Here is a 13,846-nt window from a genome sequence, read left to right on the forward strand (position 1 = left end):
GTGGATACTGGGTATTTTAAGATACCAGGGGCTAATCCCTCTCATGTGATTCTGGTCTGGTGGGTTGTGGTCATAGGTCACACACATGGGGAAGTGATCTGATATGCCCCGGGCAAGATGATGAGTCTCATGGAAATGAGGGAGCTGATGAGTCAATGTGAGAATATAATCTATGCGGGACAGATTGCCGTGGGCTCCTGAGGGGAAGGTGTTATGGCGCACCATAGCATTGTGGGCCCTCCACATGTCAGCCAGGCCTAGCACCAATAAAAAGTCTGCTAGAGCCGATCTTGGTTGGTCTCGTGGTCAAGCGGACCATCGGCCCATTTCATGACAGAGGGCCGCGTTGCAATCTCCACCCCGTAGCAGTTGACCCTCGGGGAGCCGAAGGAGCAATGCTACCAACTCCAGAAGGGTCCCAGCATGGAGTCTCGGGCTATATAAAGTGAGAGTATATTAAATAAGTGTCCCTTCCAATCACCCGTAACCGCCACATAGTGCCCATAGGTATCGTGTCTAACGTGTTGAACTGTGAATGATAACGAGGATCGCAAAAGGATACCCACCCTTCAAGAGCCTCTCGTGTAACCCACGTGTGCCACCATCTTATATCCCCATCTATTCAGTGCACCATAAGTTGTGCCCTGGAGGTGTGTCTCTTGAAGCAAGACTACGTCCAGAGAGTGTCTTTTCAGGTATTGCTGAACCACTCCCCTCTGAATCTTATCCCCTAGTATATTAACATTCCAGGATAGTAGTTTAAAACTCTTATGTAGACCCAGGAAAACTTTTTATCTCCTCCAGTCGGATGACTCCCCATGACCACCGGGCAACCCTAAGTTCCCTTTGACCAGGCTGGGAGAGTCAAAGCCCTTCAGCCGGACCTTGCACAGTAAAAGATTGTCATCACTGCTTGAAACACAAGCATCATACACAAATAGAACACACATACCCCTAGTGGCTCCCCCCACATCCCTGCATGGCGGACTTCAAACTGCCCGTCCCCCCAACTCTGCAGAGTGCCTTTGAACATGAGGGAAGCTTAACCCCAAATCCACCCTACGCCACCACCCCCCAAATCATTCAGTATGAAGCTACCTGTTAGACCTGGCACCTTGGGGTGGGTCTCCCTTCCATGTTTTGCTGTTGCTTCATGTGTTTTTGCTGGTATTAGATGCTTTGGGCACTGTGCCACTGCTATCCAGTGCCACAGTGCAAGTGCTCCCTATGGTAAATTGATGTATGGATTAGTGATTCCATGATTGGCTGGTTTGGTTTACCTGTCAGACCCTAGTACAGTGCACCAGGAGTGCCCAGGGCTGGTAATCCAAATGCTGCTGGTGGGCTTGCAGCACTGGTGTGCCACCCACACAAGCAGCCTGTTAAAGTGTGTCTAGGGCTTGCCATTGCAGAGCCTGTGCTCATTCTGGTACTGCCATGCTGACTGGGCAAGTGCACCCACTTGCCAGTCCCTAAACCTTCCATTTTCTTCATATCAGACACCCCTATGGTAGGCTCAAGGGCAGGGTGCATTGTGAGTATAAGGTAGGACATGACCTGGTGTGTGTGGCATGTCCTAATAGTGAATTACAGCCATTTTCGTTTTTCACTATTGCAAGGCTACCTGTTCCTCATAGGCCAGAATGGGCAGTTGATTATTACATTTTATAATCCTAATTGACTCAGGGAACATGGTAGAAAATCAAGTTTAGTATGCCTGAACTCAGAATGATAAAATACATCTTTTAGTGAAGTTGGTTTTAAAATTTCTTTTTGAAAATACCACTTTTAGAAAGTAGGTATTTTCTTATCTAACCATCCAAACCTGCCTCTGCTAGGTTGTGTATTCCTTGTCTGGAATTTGAGTGACAGGGGGTGGGGGATTCCAGGAGACAAGATGAGTCAGCACAGGACTGATTAGAGAGATCTGCATGCAGATGGGTGGGAGGAGTGGCACCTGGGAACTGAAGAGAGTTGTGCCTTCTCTCCACAATGCTGGCTCCACCTCCTGTGGTGCGTCTGATGTCTCTATCCTGCACTGTGCACTTTGGACTAGGCAAAGGCCTCTCTGCCTTCAGAGAACAAAGAGAAACTGTGTATAAAAAGGGGGACCCAGACCTCAGAACTTTAGATCGCTTTGGGAAACAAGAAGAAACCTTTGCTGAGGAGAGGAACCAGAGAGACTGAGGAGAGACTATCCCTAAGCTTGAGGGATTGGCCTGCAGTGGTTGCCTGACTGCCAAAGAGAGAAGAAAGGAACTTTGTGTATACTTTATTCAACTTGTGAAGGATCTCCAAGGGCTTGAGAAAAGAGCTTGCCTCCTGCTGAAGTCTCAGGGACAACAGACTTCACCAACCAGCTCCCCAAGAGTTCTTTGGAAGTGCCTGCTGTTTTGCGAGGCTTTCTGAGGGACTGCGTGTCACAAGGAGCTGGAGGTGCGACTCACGAGCAAGAAGCTAGTCGCCGAAGTGCCGCTGTCGGTTCACAACGAGAAAGAGCCTTGCATCGCCGGAGAAGAGGATCGACGTCCCATCAGACGCCGCCGCATCACCGGGAAGCGTGTCGCAGGACCTGTCGCAGCCCAGAAGAACCGTTGAGTCATCGCAGGGGCCCCGAAGCACCTCGCATCGCCGGAGAAAAGGATCGACGTCGCATCAGATGCCGCTGCATCACCGGGAAGCGTGTTGCAGGGCCTGTCGCAGCTCGCATTGTTGCCGAAGCGCCTCGCATCGCTGGAGAAGAGGATCAACGTCGCATCAGACGCCGCCGCATCACCGAGAAGCGTGTCGCAGGGTCTGTTGCGGTCTGCATCGTGTCGCATCAAGAAAAGACGCCATCTTTGTTTCATTGCACCGGATCTTCATCACATCACGGCATTGCGTGCTGCATCGCCACGGAAGCGCAGTAAGAAACCGACGCATCACATCCCCTTGCAGAGAAGAACAGGCGCATCCCCTGCGCAGCAGTAGGGACCCGACGCATCACCGTTCTTGCGTGTAAGGAACCTGGTCTCTGGGGTCTGCTGGGCCTCCTCTATCATTGGGGGGCCTCAGTTCTGGGGTTTCCCTTCTGTTTTGAAGGGCCGATCAGGGGCCCTTGCTCCCGACATTGCTAGTATCGTCATTATATATGGAGGACTTCTACTTGGTCTATCATCTCACACAGCGTACAGCGTGGCTCGGGTTTGAGTGAAGGCTGGTACTCACCGCCACCTATCCAGGGGCAAGGAGCACCTCCGTGGCCTGTCAGATTTCCCGCCTCCACCGTGCAGTTCCTTGGTCCTTGACAGTCAGCCACTACTGCAGCACTTCAATTGAGAAAATCCTCAGGTCCAAAAGACTGCTGCACAGACCTGCTCCGTTACTCTAACTGTACTCAACGTGGTAGCATTGGCAACCTAGCAGCCGGCTCAGTTGGGTGGCAGAGGCCAAACGCGACGTCTGGTCCCAAATTTTCCAGTCAGGTCTAGCTCTCAGATATAGCAAGTAGTCGTAGGTTGCAATAAGCGCCCCACCAGGTGGGGGGGCATGGGGTTCACTTCAGTGACCCCTCTGGAGACAATATCCCACTTCACCCCTTCATGCTTCACTTCGCAGTTCTTCTTCCATTTGGTAGGGCTCCAATCCTCATGGAAACTCTCACTTGGGTGGGGTCTTGGCTGCCTGTAGCCTCAAATTACAAACCGGGGTGGGAGGGTCCAAGGGAAATTTTAAAGACCAGCACGGATAATTATCCCCATAAAACCAACATGAACAAACTGTGTTACTCGTGGGTCTGAGCGTCTACAAAGAGCCCTGGAGCAACTATAACACAAACAAAACATGCCTTAAACTAGCACAGGGAACTCCTTACTTAAGGACGGAATCCCATCACCCACCGGCGTGGCATGCGTCATCATCTGTGATCTCCTCCCGTCTGTAACTCCTAGTACAGCCGAGGGGCTACAACCCCCTCACTGTGAGGGAGGAGCTCAGGAATGTTTTAGATACAACTCTCTCCTAGGATCTACTAAAATCCACAAGACGTAAAGCTAAGAATGGTATCTGAGTGATGGGTGCTGTGCAAAGAGAAGAGTGAAGTGTGAGATAAGACTAACTACCTAGAGAAAAAAAACCTTTATTGATTATCTCTTGGTGTCAGGGTTAAAACAGTGCTGGTGCAGTTCTAAAATAATAACTGCAACTATCTTGAAGAGGGCCTACATGTTTCGGCCATCATGACCTAAAAAGTGTCTTAGCCTTCCTCAGTACCTAGATATAATATTGTACTGCGTAGTGAGAAAAAGGGAAAATGAATGTGCAAAAAAAGTGTAGCTGCGAAAATGAAACTAATACAACCTAAAATACCAGTAGTCTCATTTGGAGGAACATGGTATACTGGTGAAAACCCGTAGTGTTTGAGTAAGAAACCTCACCTCACCTGGCAACAGCTCAGGACGTGAGGCACCGCTCTCTCCGTCGGTACCCCAGGCTTCTCAGAGCAGCTCTGAGGGGGTTGTAGCCCTCGGCTTCCCGCCAGACCCGAAGGGCCAGTGCCTTACTCCCGCTGTCGTGTCCCCTGCAATGGCTTTCTTTATCGACTCGCAGGCACCGTGTCTCGGGTCTCACCTGCGCGGACTCTCCGGCCAGCCTTTCTTTACTACAGGCCGTGGACACACCGCTCCAAACAGGCCTCATTTACCAGCAGCTCCTCAGCCCATTTTATTTTGCCAGCCGGGGGTCCCGTCAGATTCTCCAGGCCATAGAGAGACCTTGCCTAACTATCACAGATATAGGATGACGGATATAGGAAAGGATGTATTAGGGGACATTAACTATGGACTGCCAGAGCTTTTTCAAGCTGCGGTCATGTTGCTCGGCAGTCGGCCATCACCTTCAGCCATCCTTGTTGCCTTAGAACCGCAACTTCTGCCAGTTGTCTGAATCCAGTTGACACTATAGCCATAGCACAGTCTATTATTTCAGAAGAGGTTCCTTTGCCCTCCTGAAGAACTTTCTGTGCCTCCCCTTTTTTGTCTTCAGGTAAAAGATCTATATATGCAGTGATGTCTGACCAAATTTGCATATTGTACCAGCCAAATATGGCCAATTCATTGGCAGCTCCAACTGCAATTGATGACATTGTGGAAAATCTTTAGCCAATATTATCCAGGAGCCAACCCTCTCTATCAAGCGGAGTTGATATGGGTGTCGAAGGATTCTTAGACCGACGCTGAGCCATCTGAGGTATCACCAAATCTGATTTTGGGTGCTCAACCAAACATGCAGGCGTATTCTCTGCTGCCTTATATTGCTTGTCAATCCTTGGCAGGACAGCAGGGACTGTAGCAGGATTTTTCATGATTTTTGTGCCCTCCTCCCAAATGCAATCCACACTTTGGATCCCTCTAACTGATCTCATGGTAGGCTCTTTAAAATTATACAAGAAGTAGTCTGATAGCTTATCAGTTATAGGTAACTGGAATTTTTTTGCAGCTCTTTCCATGAGATTATAGAAACCTCCAATGTCATCAGGTGGAGAGTCCACTGGCTGCGGTGCAGGTGGAGAATGAGTTGGAATTAAATAGTCATCCCATTTGTTGGGAGTAAATTAATTGTCGGGTATTTCCACTTCCTGTCATCATCCGAGGAGGATAGTCATCCCTAGGAGGCTCTGCGATGTTGGAAGAAGGAGTCATTCTAGGTGTTAACGTTGGAGGTAAAAGATGAGGATTTCTAGGAGTTGGGGCTGGAGGTGGACAAATGGGCTGCATTGGAGATGTTGCCCCTAGTGGGTTCCAGGAATATTTTACAATAGTCTTACAGCATGCCTTGGAGGTTTTGGACCAAGGCTGGTGGAACATGGACCATGCCTTCTTGTGATGGAGAGTGGCTATAGTGTTGGAAATGTTCCATATACAGCTTATTCCTTTCCATGTATTGCTGTTGTTGTGGAATATAATAATCCTCGTAATACTCTTCCTCGTCCTTCTCCTGATACTTAACATTTAGGTCAAAAGGGCCATAGACTGTTCCAAATGGACCCTTGTCATCTGAATCCTCATCAAGAAGGTGACTTGGCAGAAGAGGAGAGACCTTGCTAGGTGATGTATGCTTTGGAAGAAAGAATTCCTACGATGTTACCTCCCTCATCGATGGTATCATTGACGAAGTCTTTGTCGACTACGTGGCAGTGTTCCCCAATTGCGGAAGCTTTTTTGCTAGTTCGAACGTTGATGACGCTGTTTTTGTGAATGGTCCTTTCATCTACGATATCGTCATTGATGGCTGGATTGCCATCGTCAATGGAGCACTTGTCGACGATTCGTTTGCTGATGGGATGTACGTCAACAATGTCGTCAATGTGGTTGTCATCAACAGAACCGCAGTCGACGCTGCTGTCGACATTAACGCTGTTGTGGTCAAGACGACACTTGTATTTTCGACTGCGATGATGCGTTTGTTCCCATTTTTAGAGCTAGTTTAGTCTTAACCATGGACAGTTCTGAGGAAGATTTCTTCAGGCGAACCACCAGGTTGGAAAACAAAGTGGTACGCTCTGACCTCAAAGTTTCTGAGGAGATTCTCGCTTTCTTTTCCTTGTGAGAACTGTCTCTTGCAAACTCATGAGGAGCCTTTTTCAAGGCCTTCCTAGACACCTCTAATGACCCTGGGTCATGCAACCTTTCTCTTTTTAGTGACCTTTCCTGAGAGTGAGTAGAATCCTCACTATCCTCCTCCTCAGAAAGAACAAACTTTTTTTATTTCAATTTCTGCAGCCATAGGAGAAGCTATCTTTAAGAGTTTTGGAGGAAAAAGTACGACAGATGTTGCAGTCCTTTTCCTTGTGGTCAGGATGTAGGTAGTAGAAACACTCCTTGTCTTGGTTTTCAGAATGAAGTCCCTTTTTTCCATAGGTTCCACAGGGTCTGAAAAATCCTTTCCTGGCTGGCTATGACATGATAATAGTCAGTATCTGGTATTTGTAGGTATAAGTTAAAAATATAGTTGAAGAACTGAGCAGAGCTCAGGGAGACTCCCTTCACATGATGTTCAGTAGAAAATCTGCGGGAATCAGCCTCTGTGGGGAGTATTCCAGAAGGTGCTGTTGCCTGATTGGCTTAAGTTTGCTAACTTTTAAATGATGTGGCTAAGTTATTAAAATGAATGTTTCATTGCCATTATAGTCTATAGTAATGTTCTATACTGCTTTACTATGGCACAGTGGGACTTCCACTTTGATGACGTAGAATGATTCAAGCATGTGAATCTACAAAGGATCCAATACTGGAGAACATTGATGACCTGTGGATGTGGATGCTGTGGGTTCCAGGACATCTCATTTGAAGGACTCACTTGCACTCTCTATAAGAATGTTTCTCAGGTAGCATTATAAAAAGTGCATTACCTTCAGATCTGTTCCTGGAAAGTTAAAATCAGAGAAAATACATTACAGCTGGACACACACCTTTGGAATTATCTTTGATTATGCCAGAGCAACGCACCATGTCACAGAAAGGTCTGAAAATAGACTTGGGGTCAGACAAAGATAGCACAAGGAACAGAGAGCTGACAACAGTTCTTTCTCTCTCGATGAACAATATGAAAACGAAAGACAGATATCGAGGGGTGAAAGACATGGGTGTACAGCTGCAGAGAATGCAGCTGAAAAAAAATCTGGTAGTGACTGAAAGCAAGAAGATCCGAGAAAGTTGTTACGACAATCTAATGACTGTTAAGGTTGTTACTAATTGGTGGTAGATTTTGTTACGAGCAGGGGGACACCTAGCAGGTGCTCCAATTGGTTTAGAAAGAAATGGCACCAGAGGGATGTGACAAGGGGGGATAAAGACATAGTCAACTGGTGACCTTCTTCACAGGGTTGGCATCACAACAGCTGCCTTGGGTGTTATTAGATTAGGCGTGGCTGGGTTATGGTGATTTCAGGCATATGCGTGGAGTCCTCCAGCATAGTGCAATCAAGGAGGGGAAATCAGCAGGAATCGTGGGGACTCTGGAAGGGTAATATGTTTTGGTGATATACAAGACTATTCTGGGCTATTGAGCTTGTGAATGGTTAGCGGGCGCTGGAGGAAGGGGAGTGAAATTTGATCTGCTCTTTTGCCCTGGGGAACATAGTCGAGGATCACACGCAAAAGATGATGCACACCACCCATTTCCCTAAAATATCCCATAGCTTCATAGCCTCTTGTTGCACCCTAGAGGAGGAGGAGAAATTTACATAGCAAAGAAATAGATCACAGTGAAGGTGCACTCTTATAATGCAAAGGGACTACATGCAGAGAAATGGGGACCATTATGGAGATCAATTGAGCTCCTTCCACATGCCATAGTATGCATTCAGGAACCCACCTCGCTAGTAAAGATCAGAACAGGATGAAACGTAGAAACTCTCCTATAGCTTACCGCTCATTATCTACAGAGAAACACAATGGTGTGTCCCTTTATATATGCTGAAGATGTTGCTTAACAGTGACCAATGCTAAAATAGATAGAAAGGACAGGTATATAAACCCAGGGCTCTCTTGCGAGCATAGCCCCAAACCATAGCACCTAACACTGTGCAGGAGACCTTTCTGCTGACATTTGTGTCAACATTAGCAGAAATTGCAACTCGGAACTTAATATAAAATTATGCGATTGCACGGCTGTGGTGTTTTTCACATAATTATAGATTTGCCGCATTCAACACATAATCCATCATATGCTGCATAATCTGGAGATTTTAACACAAGAATAATCTAGTTTCTAACTCAGATCGTTCAAAAGTTACTAAAAACAGAGCGACATGTGTTGCAGCACAGCGGAAAGGCAAGAAATGTGCCGCATTATGGCGCATAATTTGCTTTTCCTTGCCAAATAATTTAGTCAACCCTGCTGCATAATTTGGCATTCAGTGCCACATAATTCCAGTGCCACTGCTGATTATTAACTGGCGATTTCAAGTCGGTGTGGGATGCCAAATGGATTGATTGGGGAGAATAGGAGGAGCAATTTAAGAGAAGACTTAGGGCATTTGCCAGTAGTCCTGAAGACAGGGACTACACTTATTTCTCTCACATCCTCTGCATTTAATCCCATATTGACCTGATTTTAATACTCAGCTTCTTGGTTCTCGTATCAGCAATGCAATAATTTCTTTGGATACACTCTCTGACCACGTGGCTTTCACTGCTAACATTAATCTGCATCTGAACCCACACGTTCCACTAAGTGGCCTTTACACTTATTGTTGCGTGCGGGCCCAGCCTAAAATCAGACAGCAGTGGGAATACGGGTCACCTTTAAACAGTGGTGAGTACGAATTGTATTTCGATGATGGCCCACCTCTGCAAGCTTCGACTGCAGGATGCCCAGAAATTAGAACAGGAATTTAAATCTAAGGAAACGAACACATAGAACCACTCACAATGGCTAATATGAGATGGTTAATGGCAATTGTGGGCCAGCTAAAGACTATTCACACCAATAAAGTAGAGTAAGAGGTCTTACAGTGTGTTATGGACCGTACTCGAGCGCGCTCGAGACGCTACGGTCGAAAACCCCCTTCCAAACTACATATCCCAGAAGCCCTAGGAGCGTACACGTTGCGCGAAAAAACCAACGTCACCGGAACGCGTCTGCTACATAGACGCCAGCGCCGCCCCACAAAGCGGCCGCAGAGGAGTCGCGCGCTTCCAGTGGAGATTTCTGTTTGTCCTCAGTTACAATTTGTGCCCAAGTTCGCTCCTTTGCAGATGGGGCCTCTACTCGACCCGAAGGTCTGGTAAGGGTGCAGTGCACCAAACCCGTGAAAACCCATTGTTGTGATCCGCCGCCCCTACTCCGTTGGAGAGCTCGGAGCTAGCTCATGCGGAGGTAGGGTGGGGATTATCGTCTCCTGGAGTGGTGGTATTACTGCCGCAAAAATCTTAGCAACCTCATTTCATATAACTTCCCCGGAGGCATTCCGGCTCCGTTAAAATCCTCAGACTATGAGCAGAGAGAGAAAATAGTCACGAACATTCTCTGGTAGAGAGTGGTACCTGAGCAAAACTATTCTCTGGTTTCCACCCCGCATACCCTACGTTTTTTTTTGTTGGCATCCATTGCAAACTACCTCCTTCATTACTACCGTCCTCAGATAGAGGAAGGGCTCTACTATGGCGATAAACTTTATATGTTGACACGTCTGTATCAGTCTTTGTGTTTGTATGTTCTTGACTCCATTCTAACAGGGATACATCCTAAGATAGCGGTTTCGCGCTCTCCCTGTGAAGCAAGGTGGAGCCCTGATTGGGGTAGGTGCGGGGAGGGATCTACGCAGTTGCGTTGTATGTCTAGGGTGCACCTATGCTCATTGATGACGCTGTATTACTGTCCTATGATGCTCTTGTATTTGTGTATCCGTTTATGAGTCAAACCATGGAGAACCACTGTTAAGACCGTCCTAATAAGACTACGCCAAAGAAGCCGCTTGTTCTGTTTTCTTTACAGGTACACATATGTTTATATAGAATAGAGAAGTTTATGGGACTGAACTAGGAAGGTCTGAACTAAACGTTAGGGAAGCTAGGTAGGGTACTAATCATGTTCATTATGTCTTACAGGTCTCCCTCCCTGCTGTCCCCATCCTTTCCTTCCCTCACTTGATCCTCCTAATGACCTGTGCCATTACGGCTATCTAGGCTTGGGTAGATCAAGAGGGGGAACCCAATTAGCAACAATCCGATCCCGAGGGCTGAACCAACGTGACACAGTGCAGACAATAAACTTGGATTCCACCTGCCAATAGCTCATAGGAAAAAGGAAAAGTACTACACAAAGGACATCAGGCCTTCCAAGGGGTCATTACTACAAGCAGATGAAGAGTAAATATTGGCCTTGGCGGTTTTTATAAAATAAAACTGTACTCGAAAGATGAATCTACAATCGATCTACAGAGGCAATAGCTAGCTGAGTTGCTTCTACTTCATTTGATATCAGAAGACAGACAGATTATCGATTCCTTGATAACCAAAGAAGAGCATAAACTAGCAATGAAGGCGCTGACGAACATGTGGATGATTTATATGAAACTTATGAAGCCCTGTTAACATTAAGGTTGAGGAAGCTGTTCAATCATGTTGCAGAGCAAGGCAAGATGAGAAATTGCATGGGTGAAGGCATTATGATGATTCTACCTTATAAAGAAAAATATTCTCCAATGTGCACCTCATGCAGACCAATAGCTCCCCTCCATATGGATGCTAAAATATATTTGAAAATCCTCACATGGACGGTAGGCAGGTTTCTACCCTCTGTAATACATGCTGACCAGAACATGCCTCATTTCTTCAGGAACTTATAACATTATATGGACAATCCACTTGGTCGAGAAGGCACAGTAGAAAAACACGCCTGCAACATTAGTCTCTTTGAATTTGGAGAAAGCTGTTGACTGGGTGGGCTGGATCTTTCTACATCTGATCTTGGAGAGAATTGGCTTTGGTGCATGATTCATAACCATGACAGTGGCACTATATATCCATCCAATTCCTACGATCTCAATGAATGACCTTCTATAAAGAGCTATATAATTGGAGAGGGGGACCTGCCAGGGTTGCCCAAAGTCCCGTCTTTTTTTTCCTTTTTTTCCCCAGAGTTTTATATAGCGCAACCTTGACCCGAAGCGTTCAGGTATCAGCGCAATTTACATGAGCACCAGTTGTGTTGCACAAGGACATATTAATTTTTTGTTAGGCACGAGGAGATTAAATGATCTGCCCAGAATCACAGGATGTTGAGCATTGTTGCTGAGTATGGACAGTCCACTTGGTTGAGAAGGCACAGGAGAAAAACACACCTGCAATATCAGTCTCTTTGAATGTGGAGAAAGCTTTCGAATGGGTGGGCTGGATCTTTCTACATCTGATTTTGGAGAGACTTGGCTTTGGTGCCTCTTCTTTTTGCCTTACACATTGAATCCCTCGTAGACCTGATAATCAGAGAGAAGGCTATAGAGGGAATCCAATACGGGCTGAAGAATATAAAACTACTCTACAGCAGACAAAATTCTGATTACGTTGGGAGATCCTGACATTATAATTGATTTGAAGCAGTCTCAGGACTTAAGATTTATGTTCACACTTTGGAGATACTAAACTTGAATCTTACATGCTAAATAGTACAGACATTTGAGGACAGCCTCCAGCTGAGATGCATATTACATTTAATAACTATCTGGGGGATGAGGAGCGGTAGGGGGCACTCTACACATTTGGTGGGGCTGTCCCATATCCCCCTCTTGATGGAAGGAAATAGAGAGCATATTTAGAAAAGCCCTAGCATTTCCCTTCCATTCTGGAACGAAAGTTTTCATACTCGGATTGAGATCTGTCCACTTCAAACATATGCCTAGATCGGACTTGCATTCCACACTGCAATACCTGGGGGTGACAAAACTAGTTGTAGTCTTTCACTAAAAGAGACGTGATCACTCCTTCAATTACTTATTGGTACAATAGAACCTGGTCTATGCTGGCTGTGGAAAATCCTATAGGTAACCTTGATGGCACACATTTACTTTTAGAAGAACAATGAGGTTCAACACATCCTCGAGGGCACACCTACATTCACATTGCCACCTCATTTTAGGGTAATTGGCATTTGGTAGGCTAGAGGTGGGCAGCAACAGTGAAGAATGGCATAAATCTAAAAATTGTAAAGCTTTGCATTTGGTTACTCAAAGATACTATCACCCATGGAGCAGTGGCAGCTGGGAGGGTGAGTGGATGGATGGTCAAGTGAAAGAAGGGACAATCATTAAGATCATAATGTAATTCTCACTAGCACATTTGGACCAAATGTCTCCCCTCTCAGTTTGTGATTATTTGTTGCAATCTTTATCAGAAAAACAATAAAAATTACAGATGAACAAAAACAGGCACTTGAAAACTGATAACTAAAAGAAAAAGAAGGTACTATCTGGAAACATGCACATACCTTGACAAATGGAACCCTGTTCTTGTCCTCATGCACAGAGAGGTTCGTCTTGGACACTGGAAGAGTGAAACATTAAAAAAAAAAACTAAGAAAGCTGATTCCAACTTGCAAACAGTTCATTCAGTAGAACACCAAGACATGCGACTGAATGCTCAATTTAAATCATGGTTCCATTCTTTCAATCACAGACTGCATGGTCCACGCCTACATGACCTTACTTTTCCAGCACCTTTGGTCTCCTGCTGCTGTCCTCAAATTATGTCTCAGTCTCTCTCTCATATACGACTAACTGTGCCACCACTTACCTGGTCTCACATTGGTTATAATGACCTTAGGGACTTGGGATATCACTTAGAGGTTGGAGGGAACCGAAAACCCTTCAAATATGAAAGAAACTCTGGACATGGAGTACAATCCACAGGTTGAATTTTCTCCATCAAAGGGTTGGTATTAAGGAGAAATCTCAGGCAGTGGATTATACTCTGCATTTAGAGTTCCCTCGAGAAACACGAGAACTTTCATCCCTATGATTTCAATCTCTGGTTTGGTGTGTTGGGGTCCTAGACCAGCAGTATCACATACTCAGAAGGCGTGTGCCTACTGCAGACTATTTAATTACTTATGACAATCAAAGATAAGAAATGCTCAAATTCATTATCAGAGATATCAAACTCTCTTCCACTTCTCTCTAAATACAGTTACAGGCACCTACCCTACCTGATTAGATGTATTGCAGCTATGAAAGAATATTATAAAGAAGCAGGTGTTCTCCTCTACCTTAGGTAACATGGTTTTAAGATTAGAGGGGCAGCACTGGGCATAATAATGACTCATTGGTACAGAAATATGCCTGTCCTCATGGTCCATAAATAATTTGGGGACT

At 45.8% G+C, this 13,846-nt stretch overlaps 1 protein-coding gene across 1 annotated transcript in view; it reads right to left on the bottom strand.

The window, feature by feature from the left end:
- KIF5A (kinesin family member 5A) overlaps positions 1–13,846 on the bottom strand; it is an 800,696-nt gene that overhangs the window by 408,948 nt on the left and 377,902 nt on the right. The window contains exon 6 of the mRNA XM_085654600.1: positions 12,964–13,019. Coding sequence (XP_085510726.1) covers positions 12,964–13,019 — 56 coding nt within the window. The remainder of the gene's footprint in view (positions 1–12,963; positions 13,020–13,846) is intronic.

This window comes from Triturus cristatus, chromosome 4_1, assembly GCF_964204655.1.
Source record: "Triturus cristatus chromosome 4_1, aTriCri1.1, whole genome shotgun sequence".
NCBI classification, from domain to species: domain Eukaryota; kingdom Metazoa; phylum Chordata; class Amphibia; order Caudata; family Salamandridae; genus Triturus; species Triturus cristatus.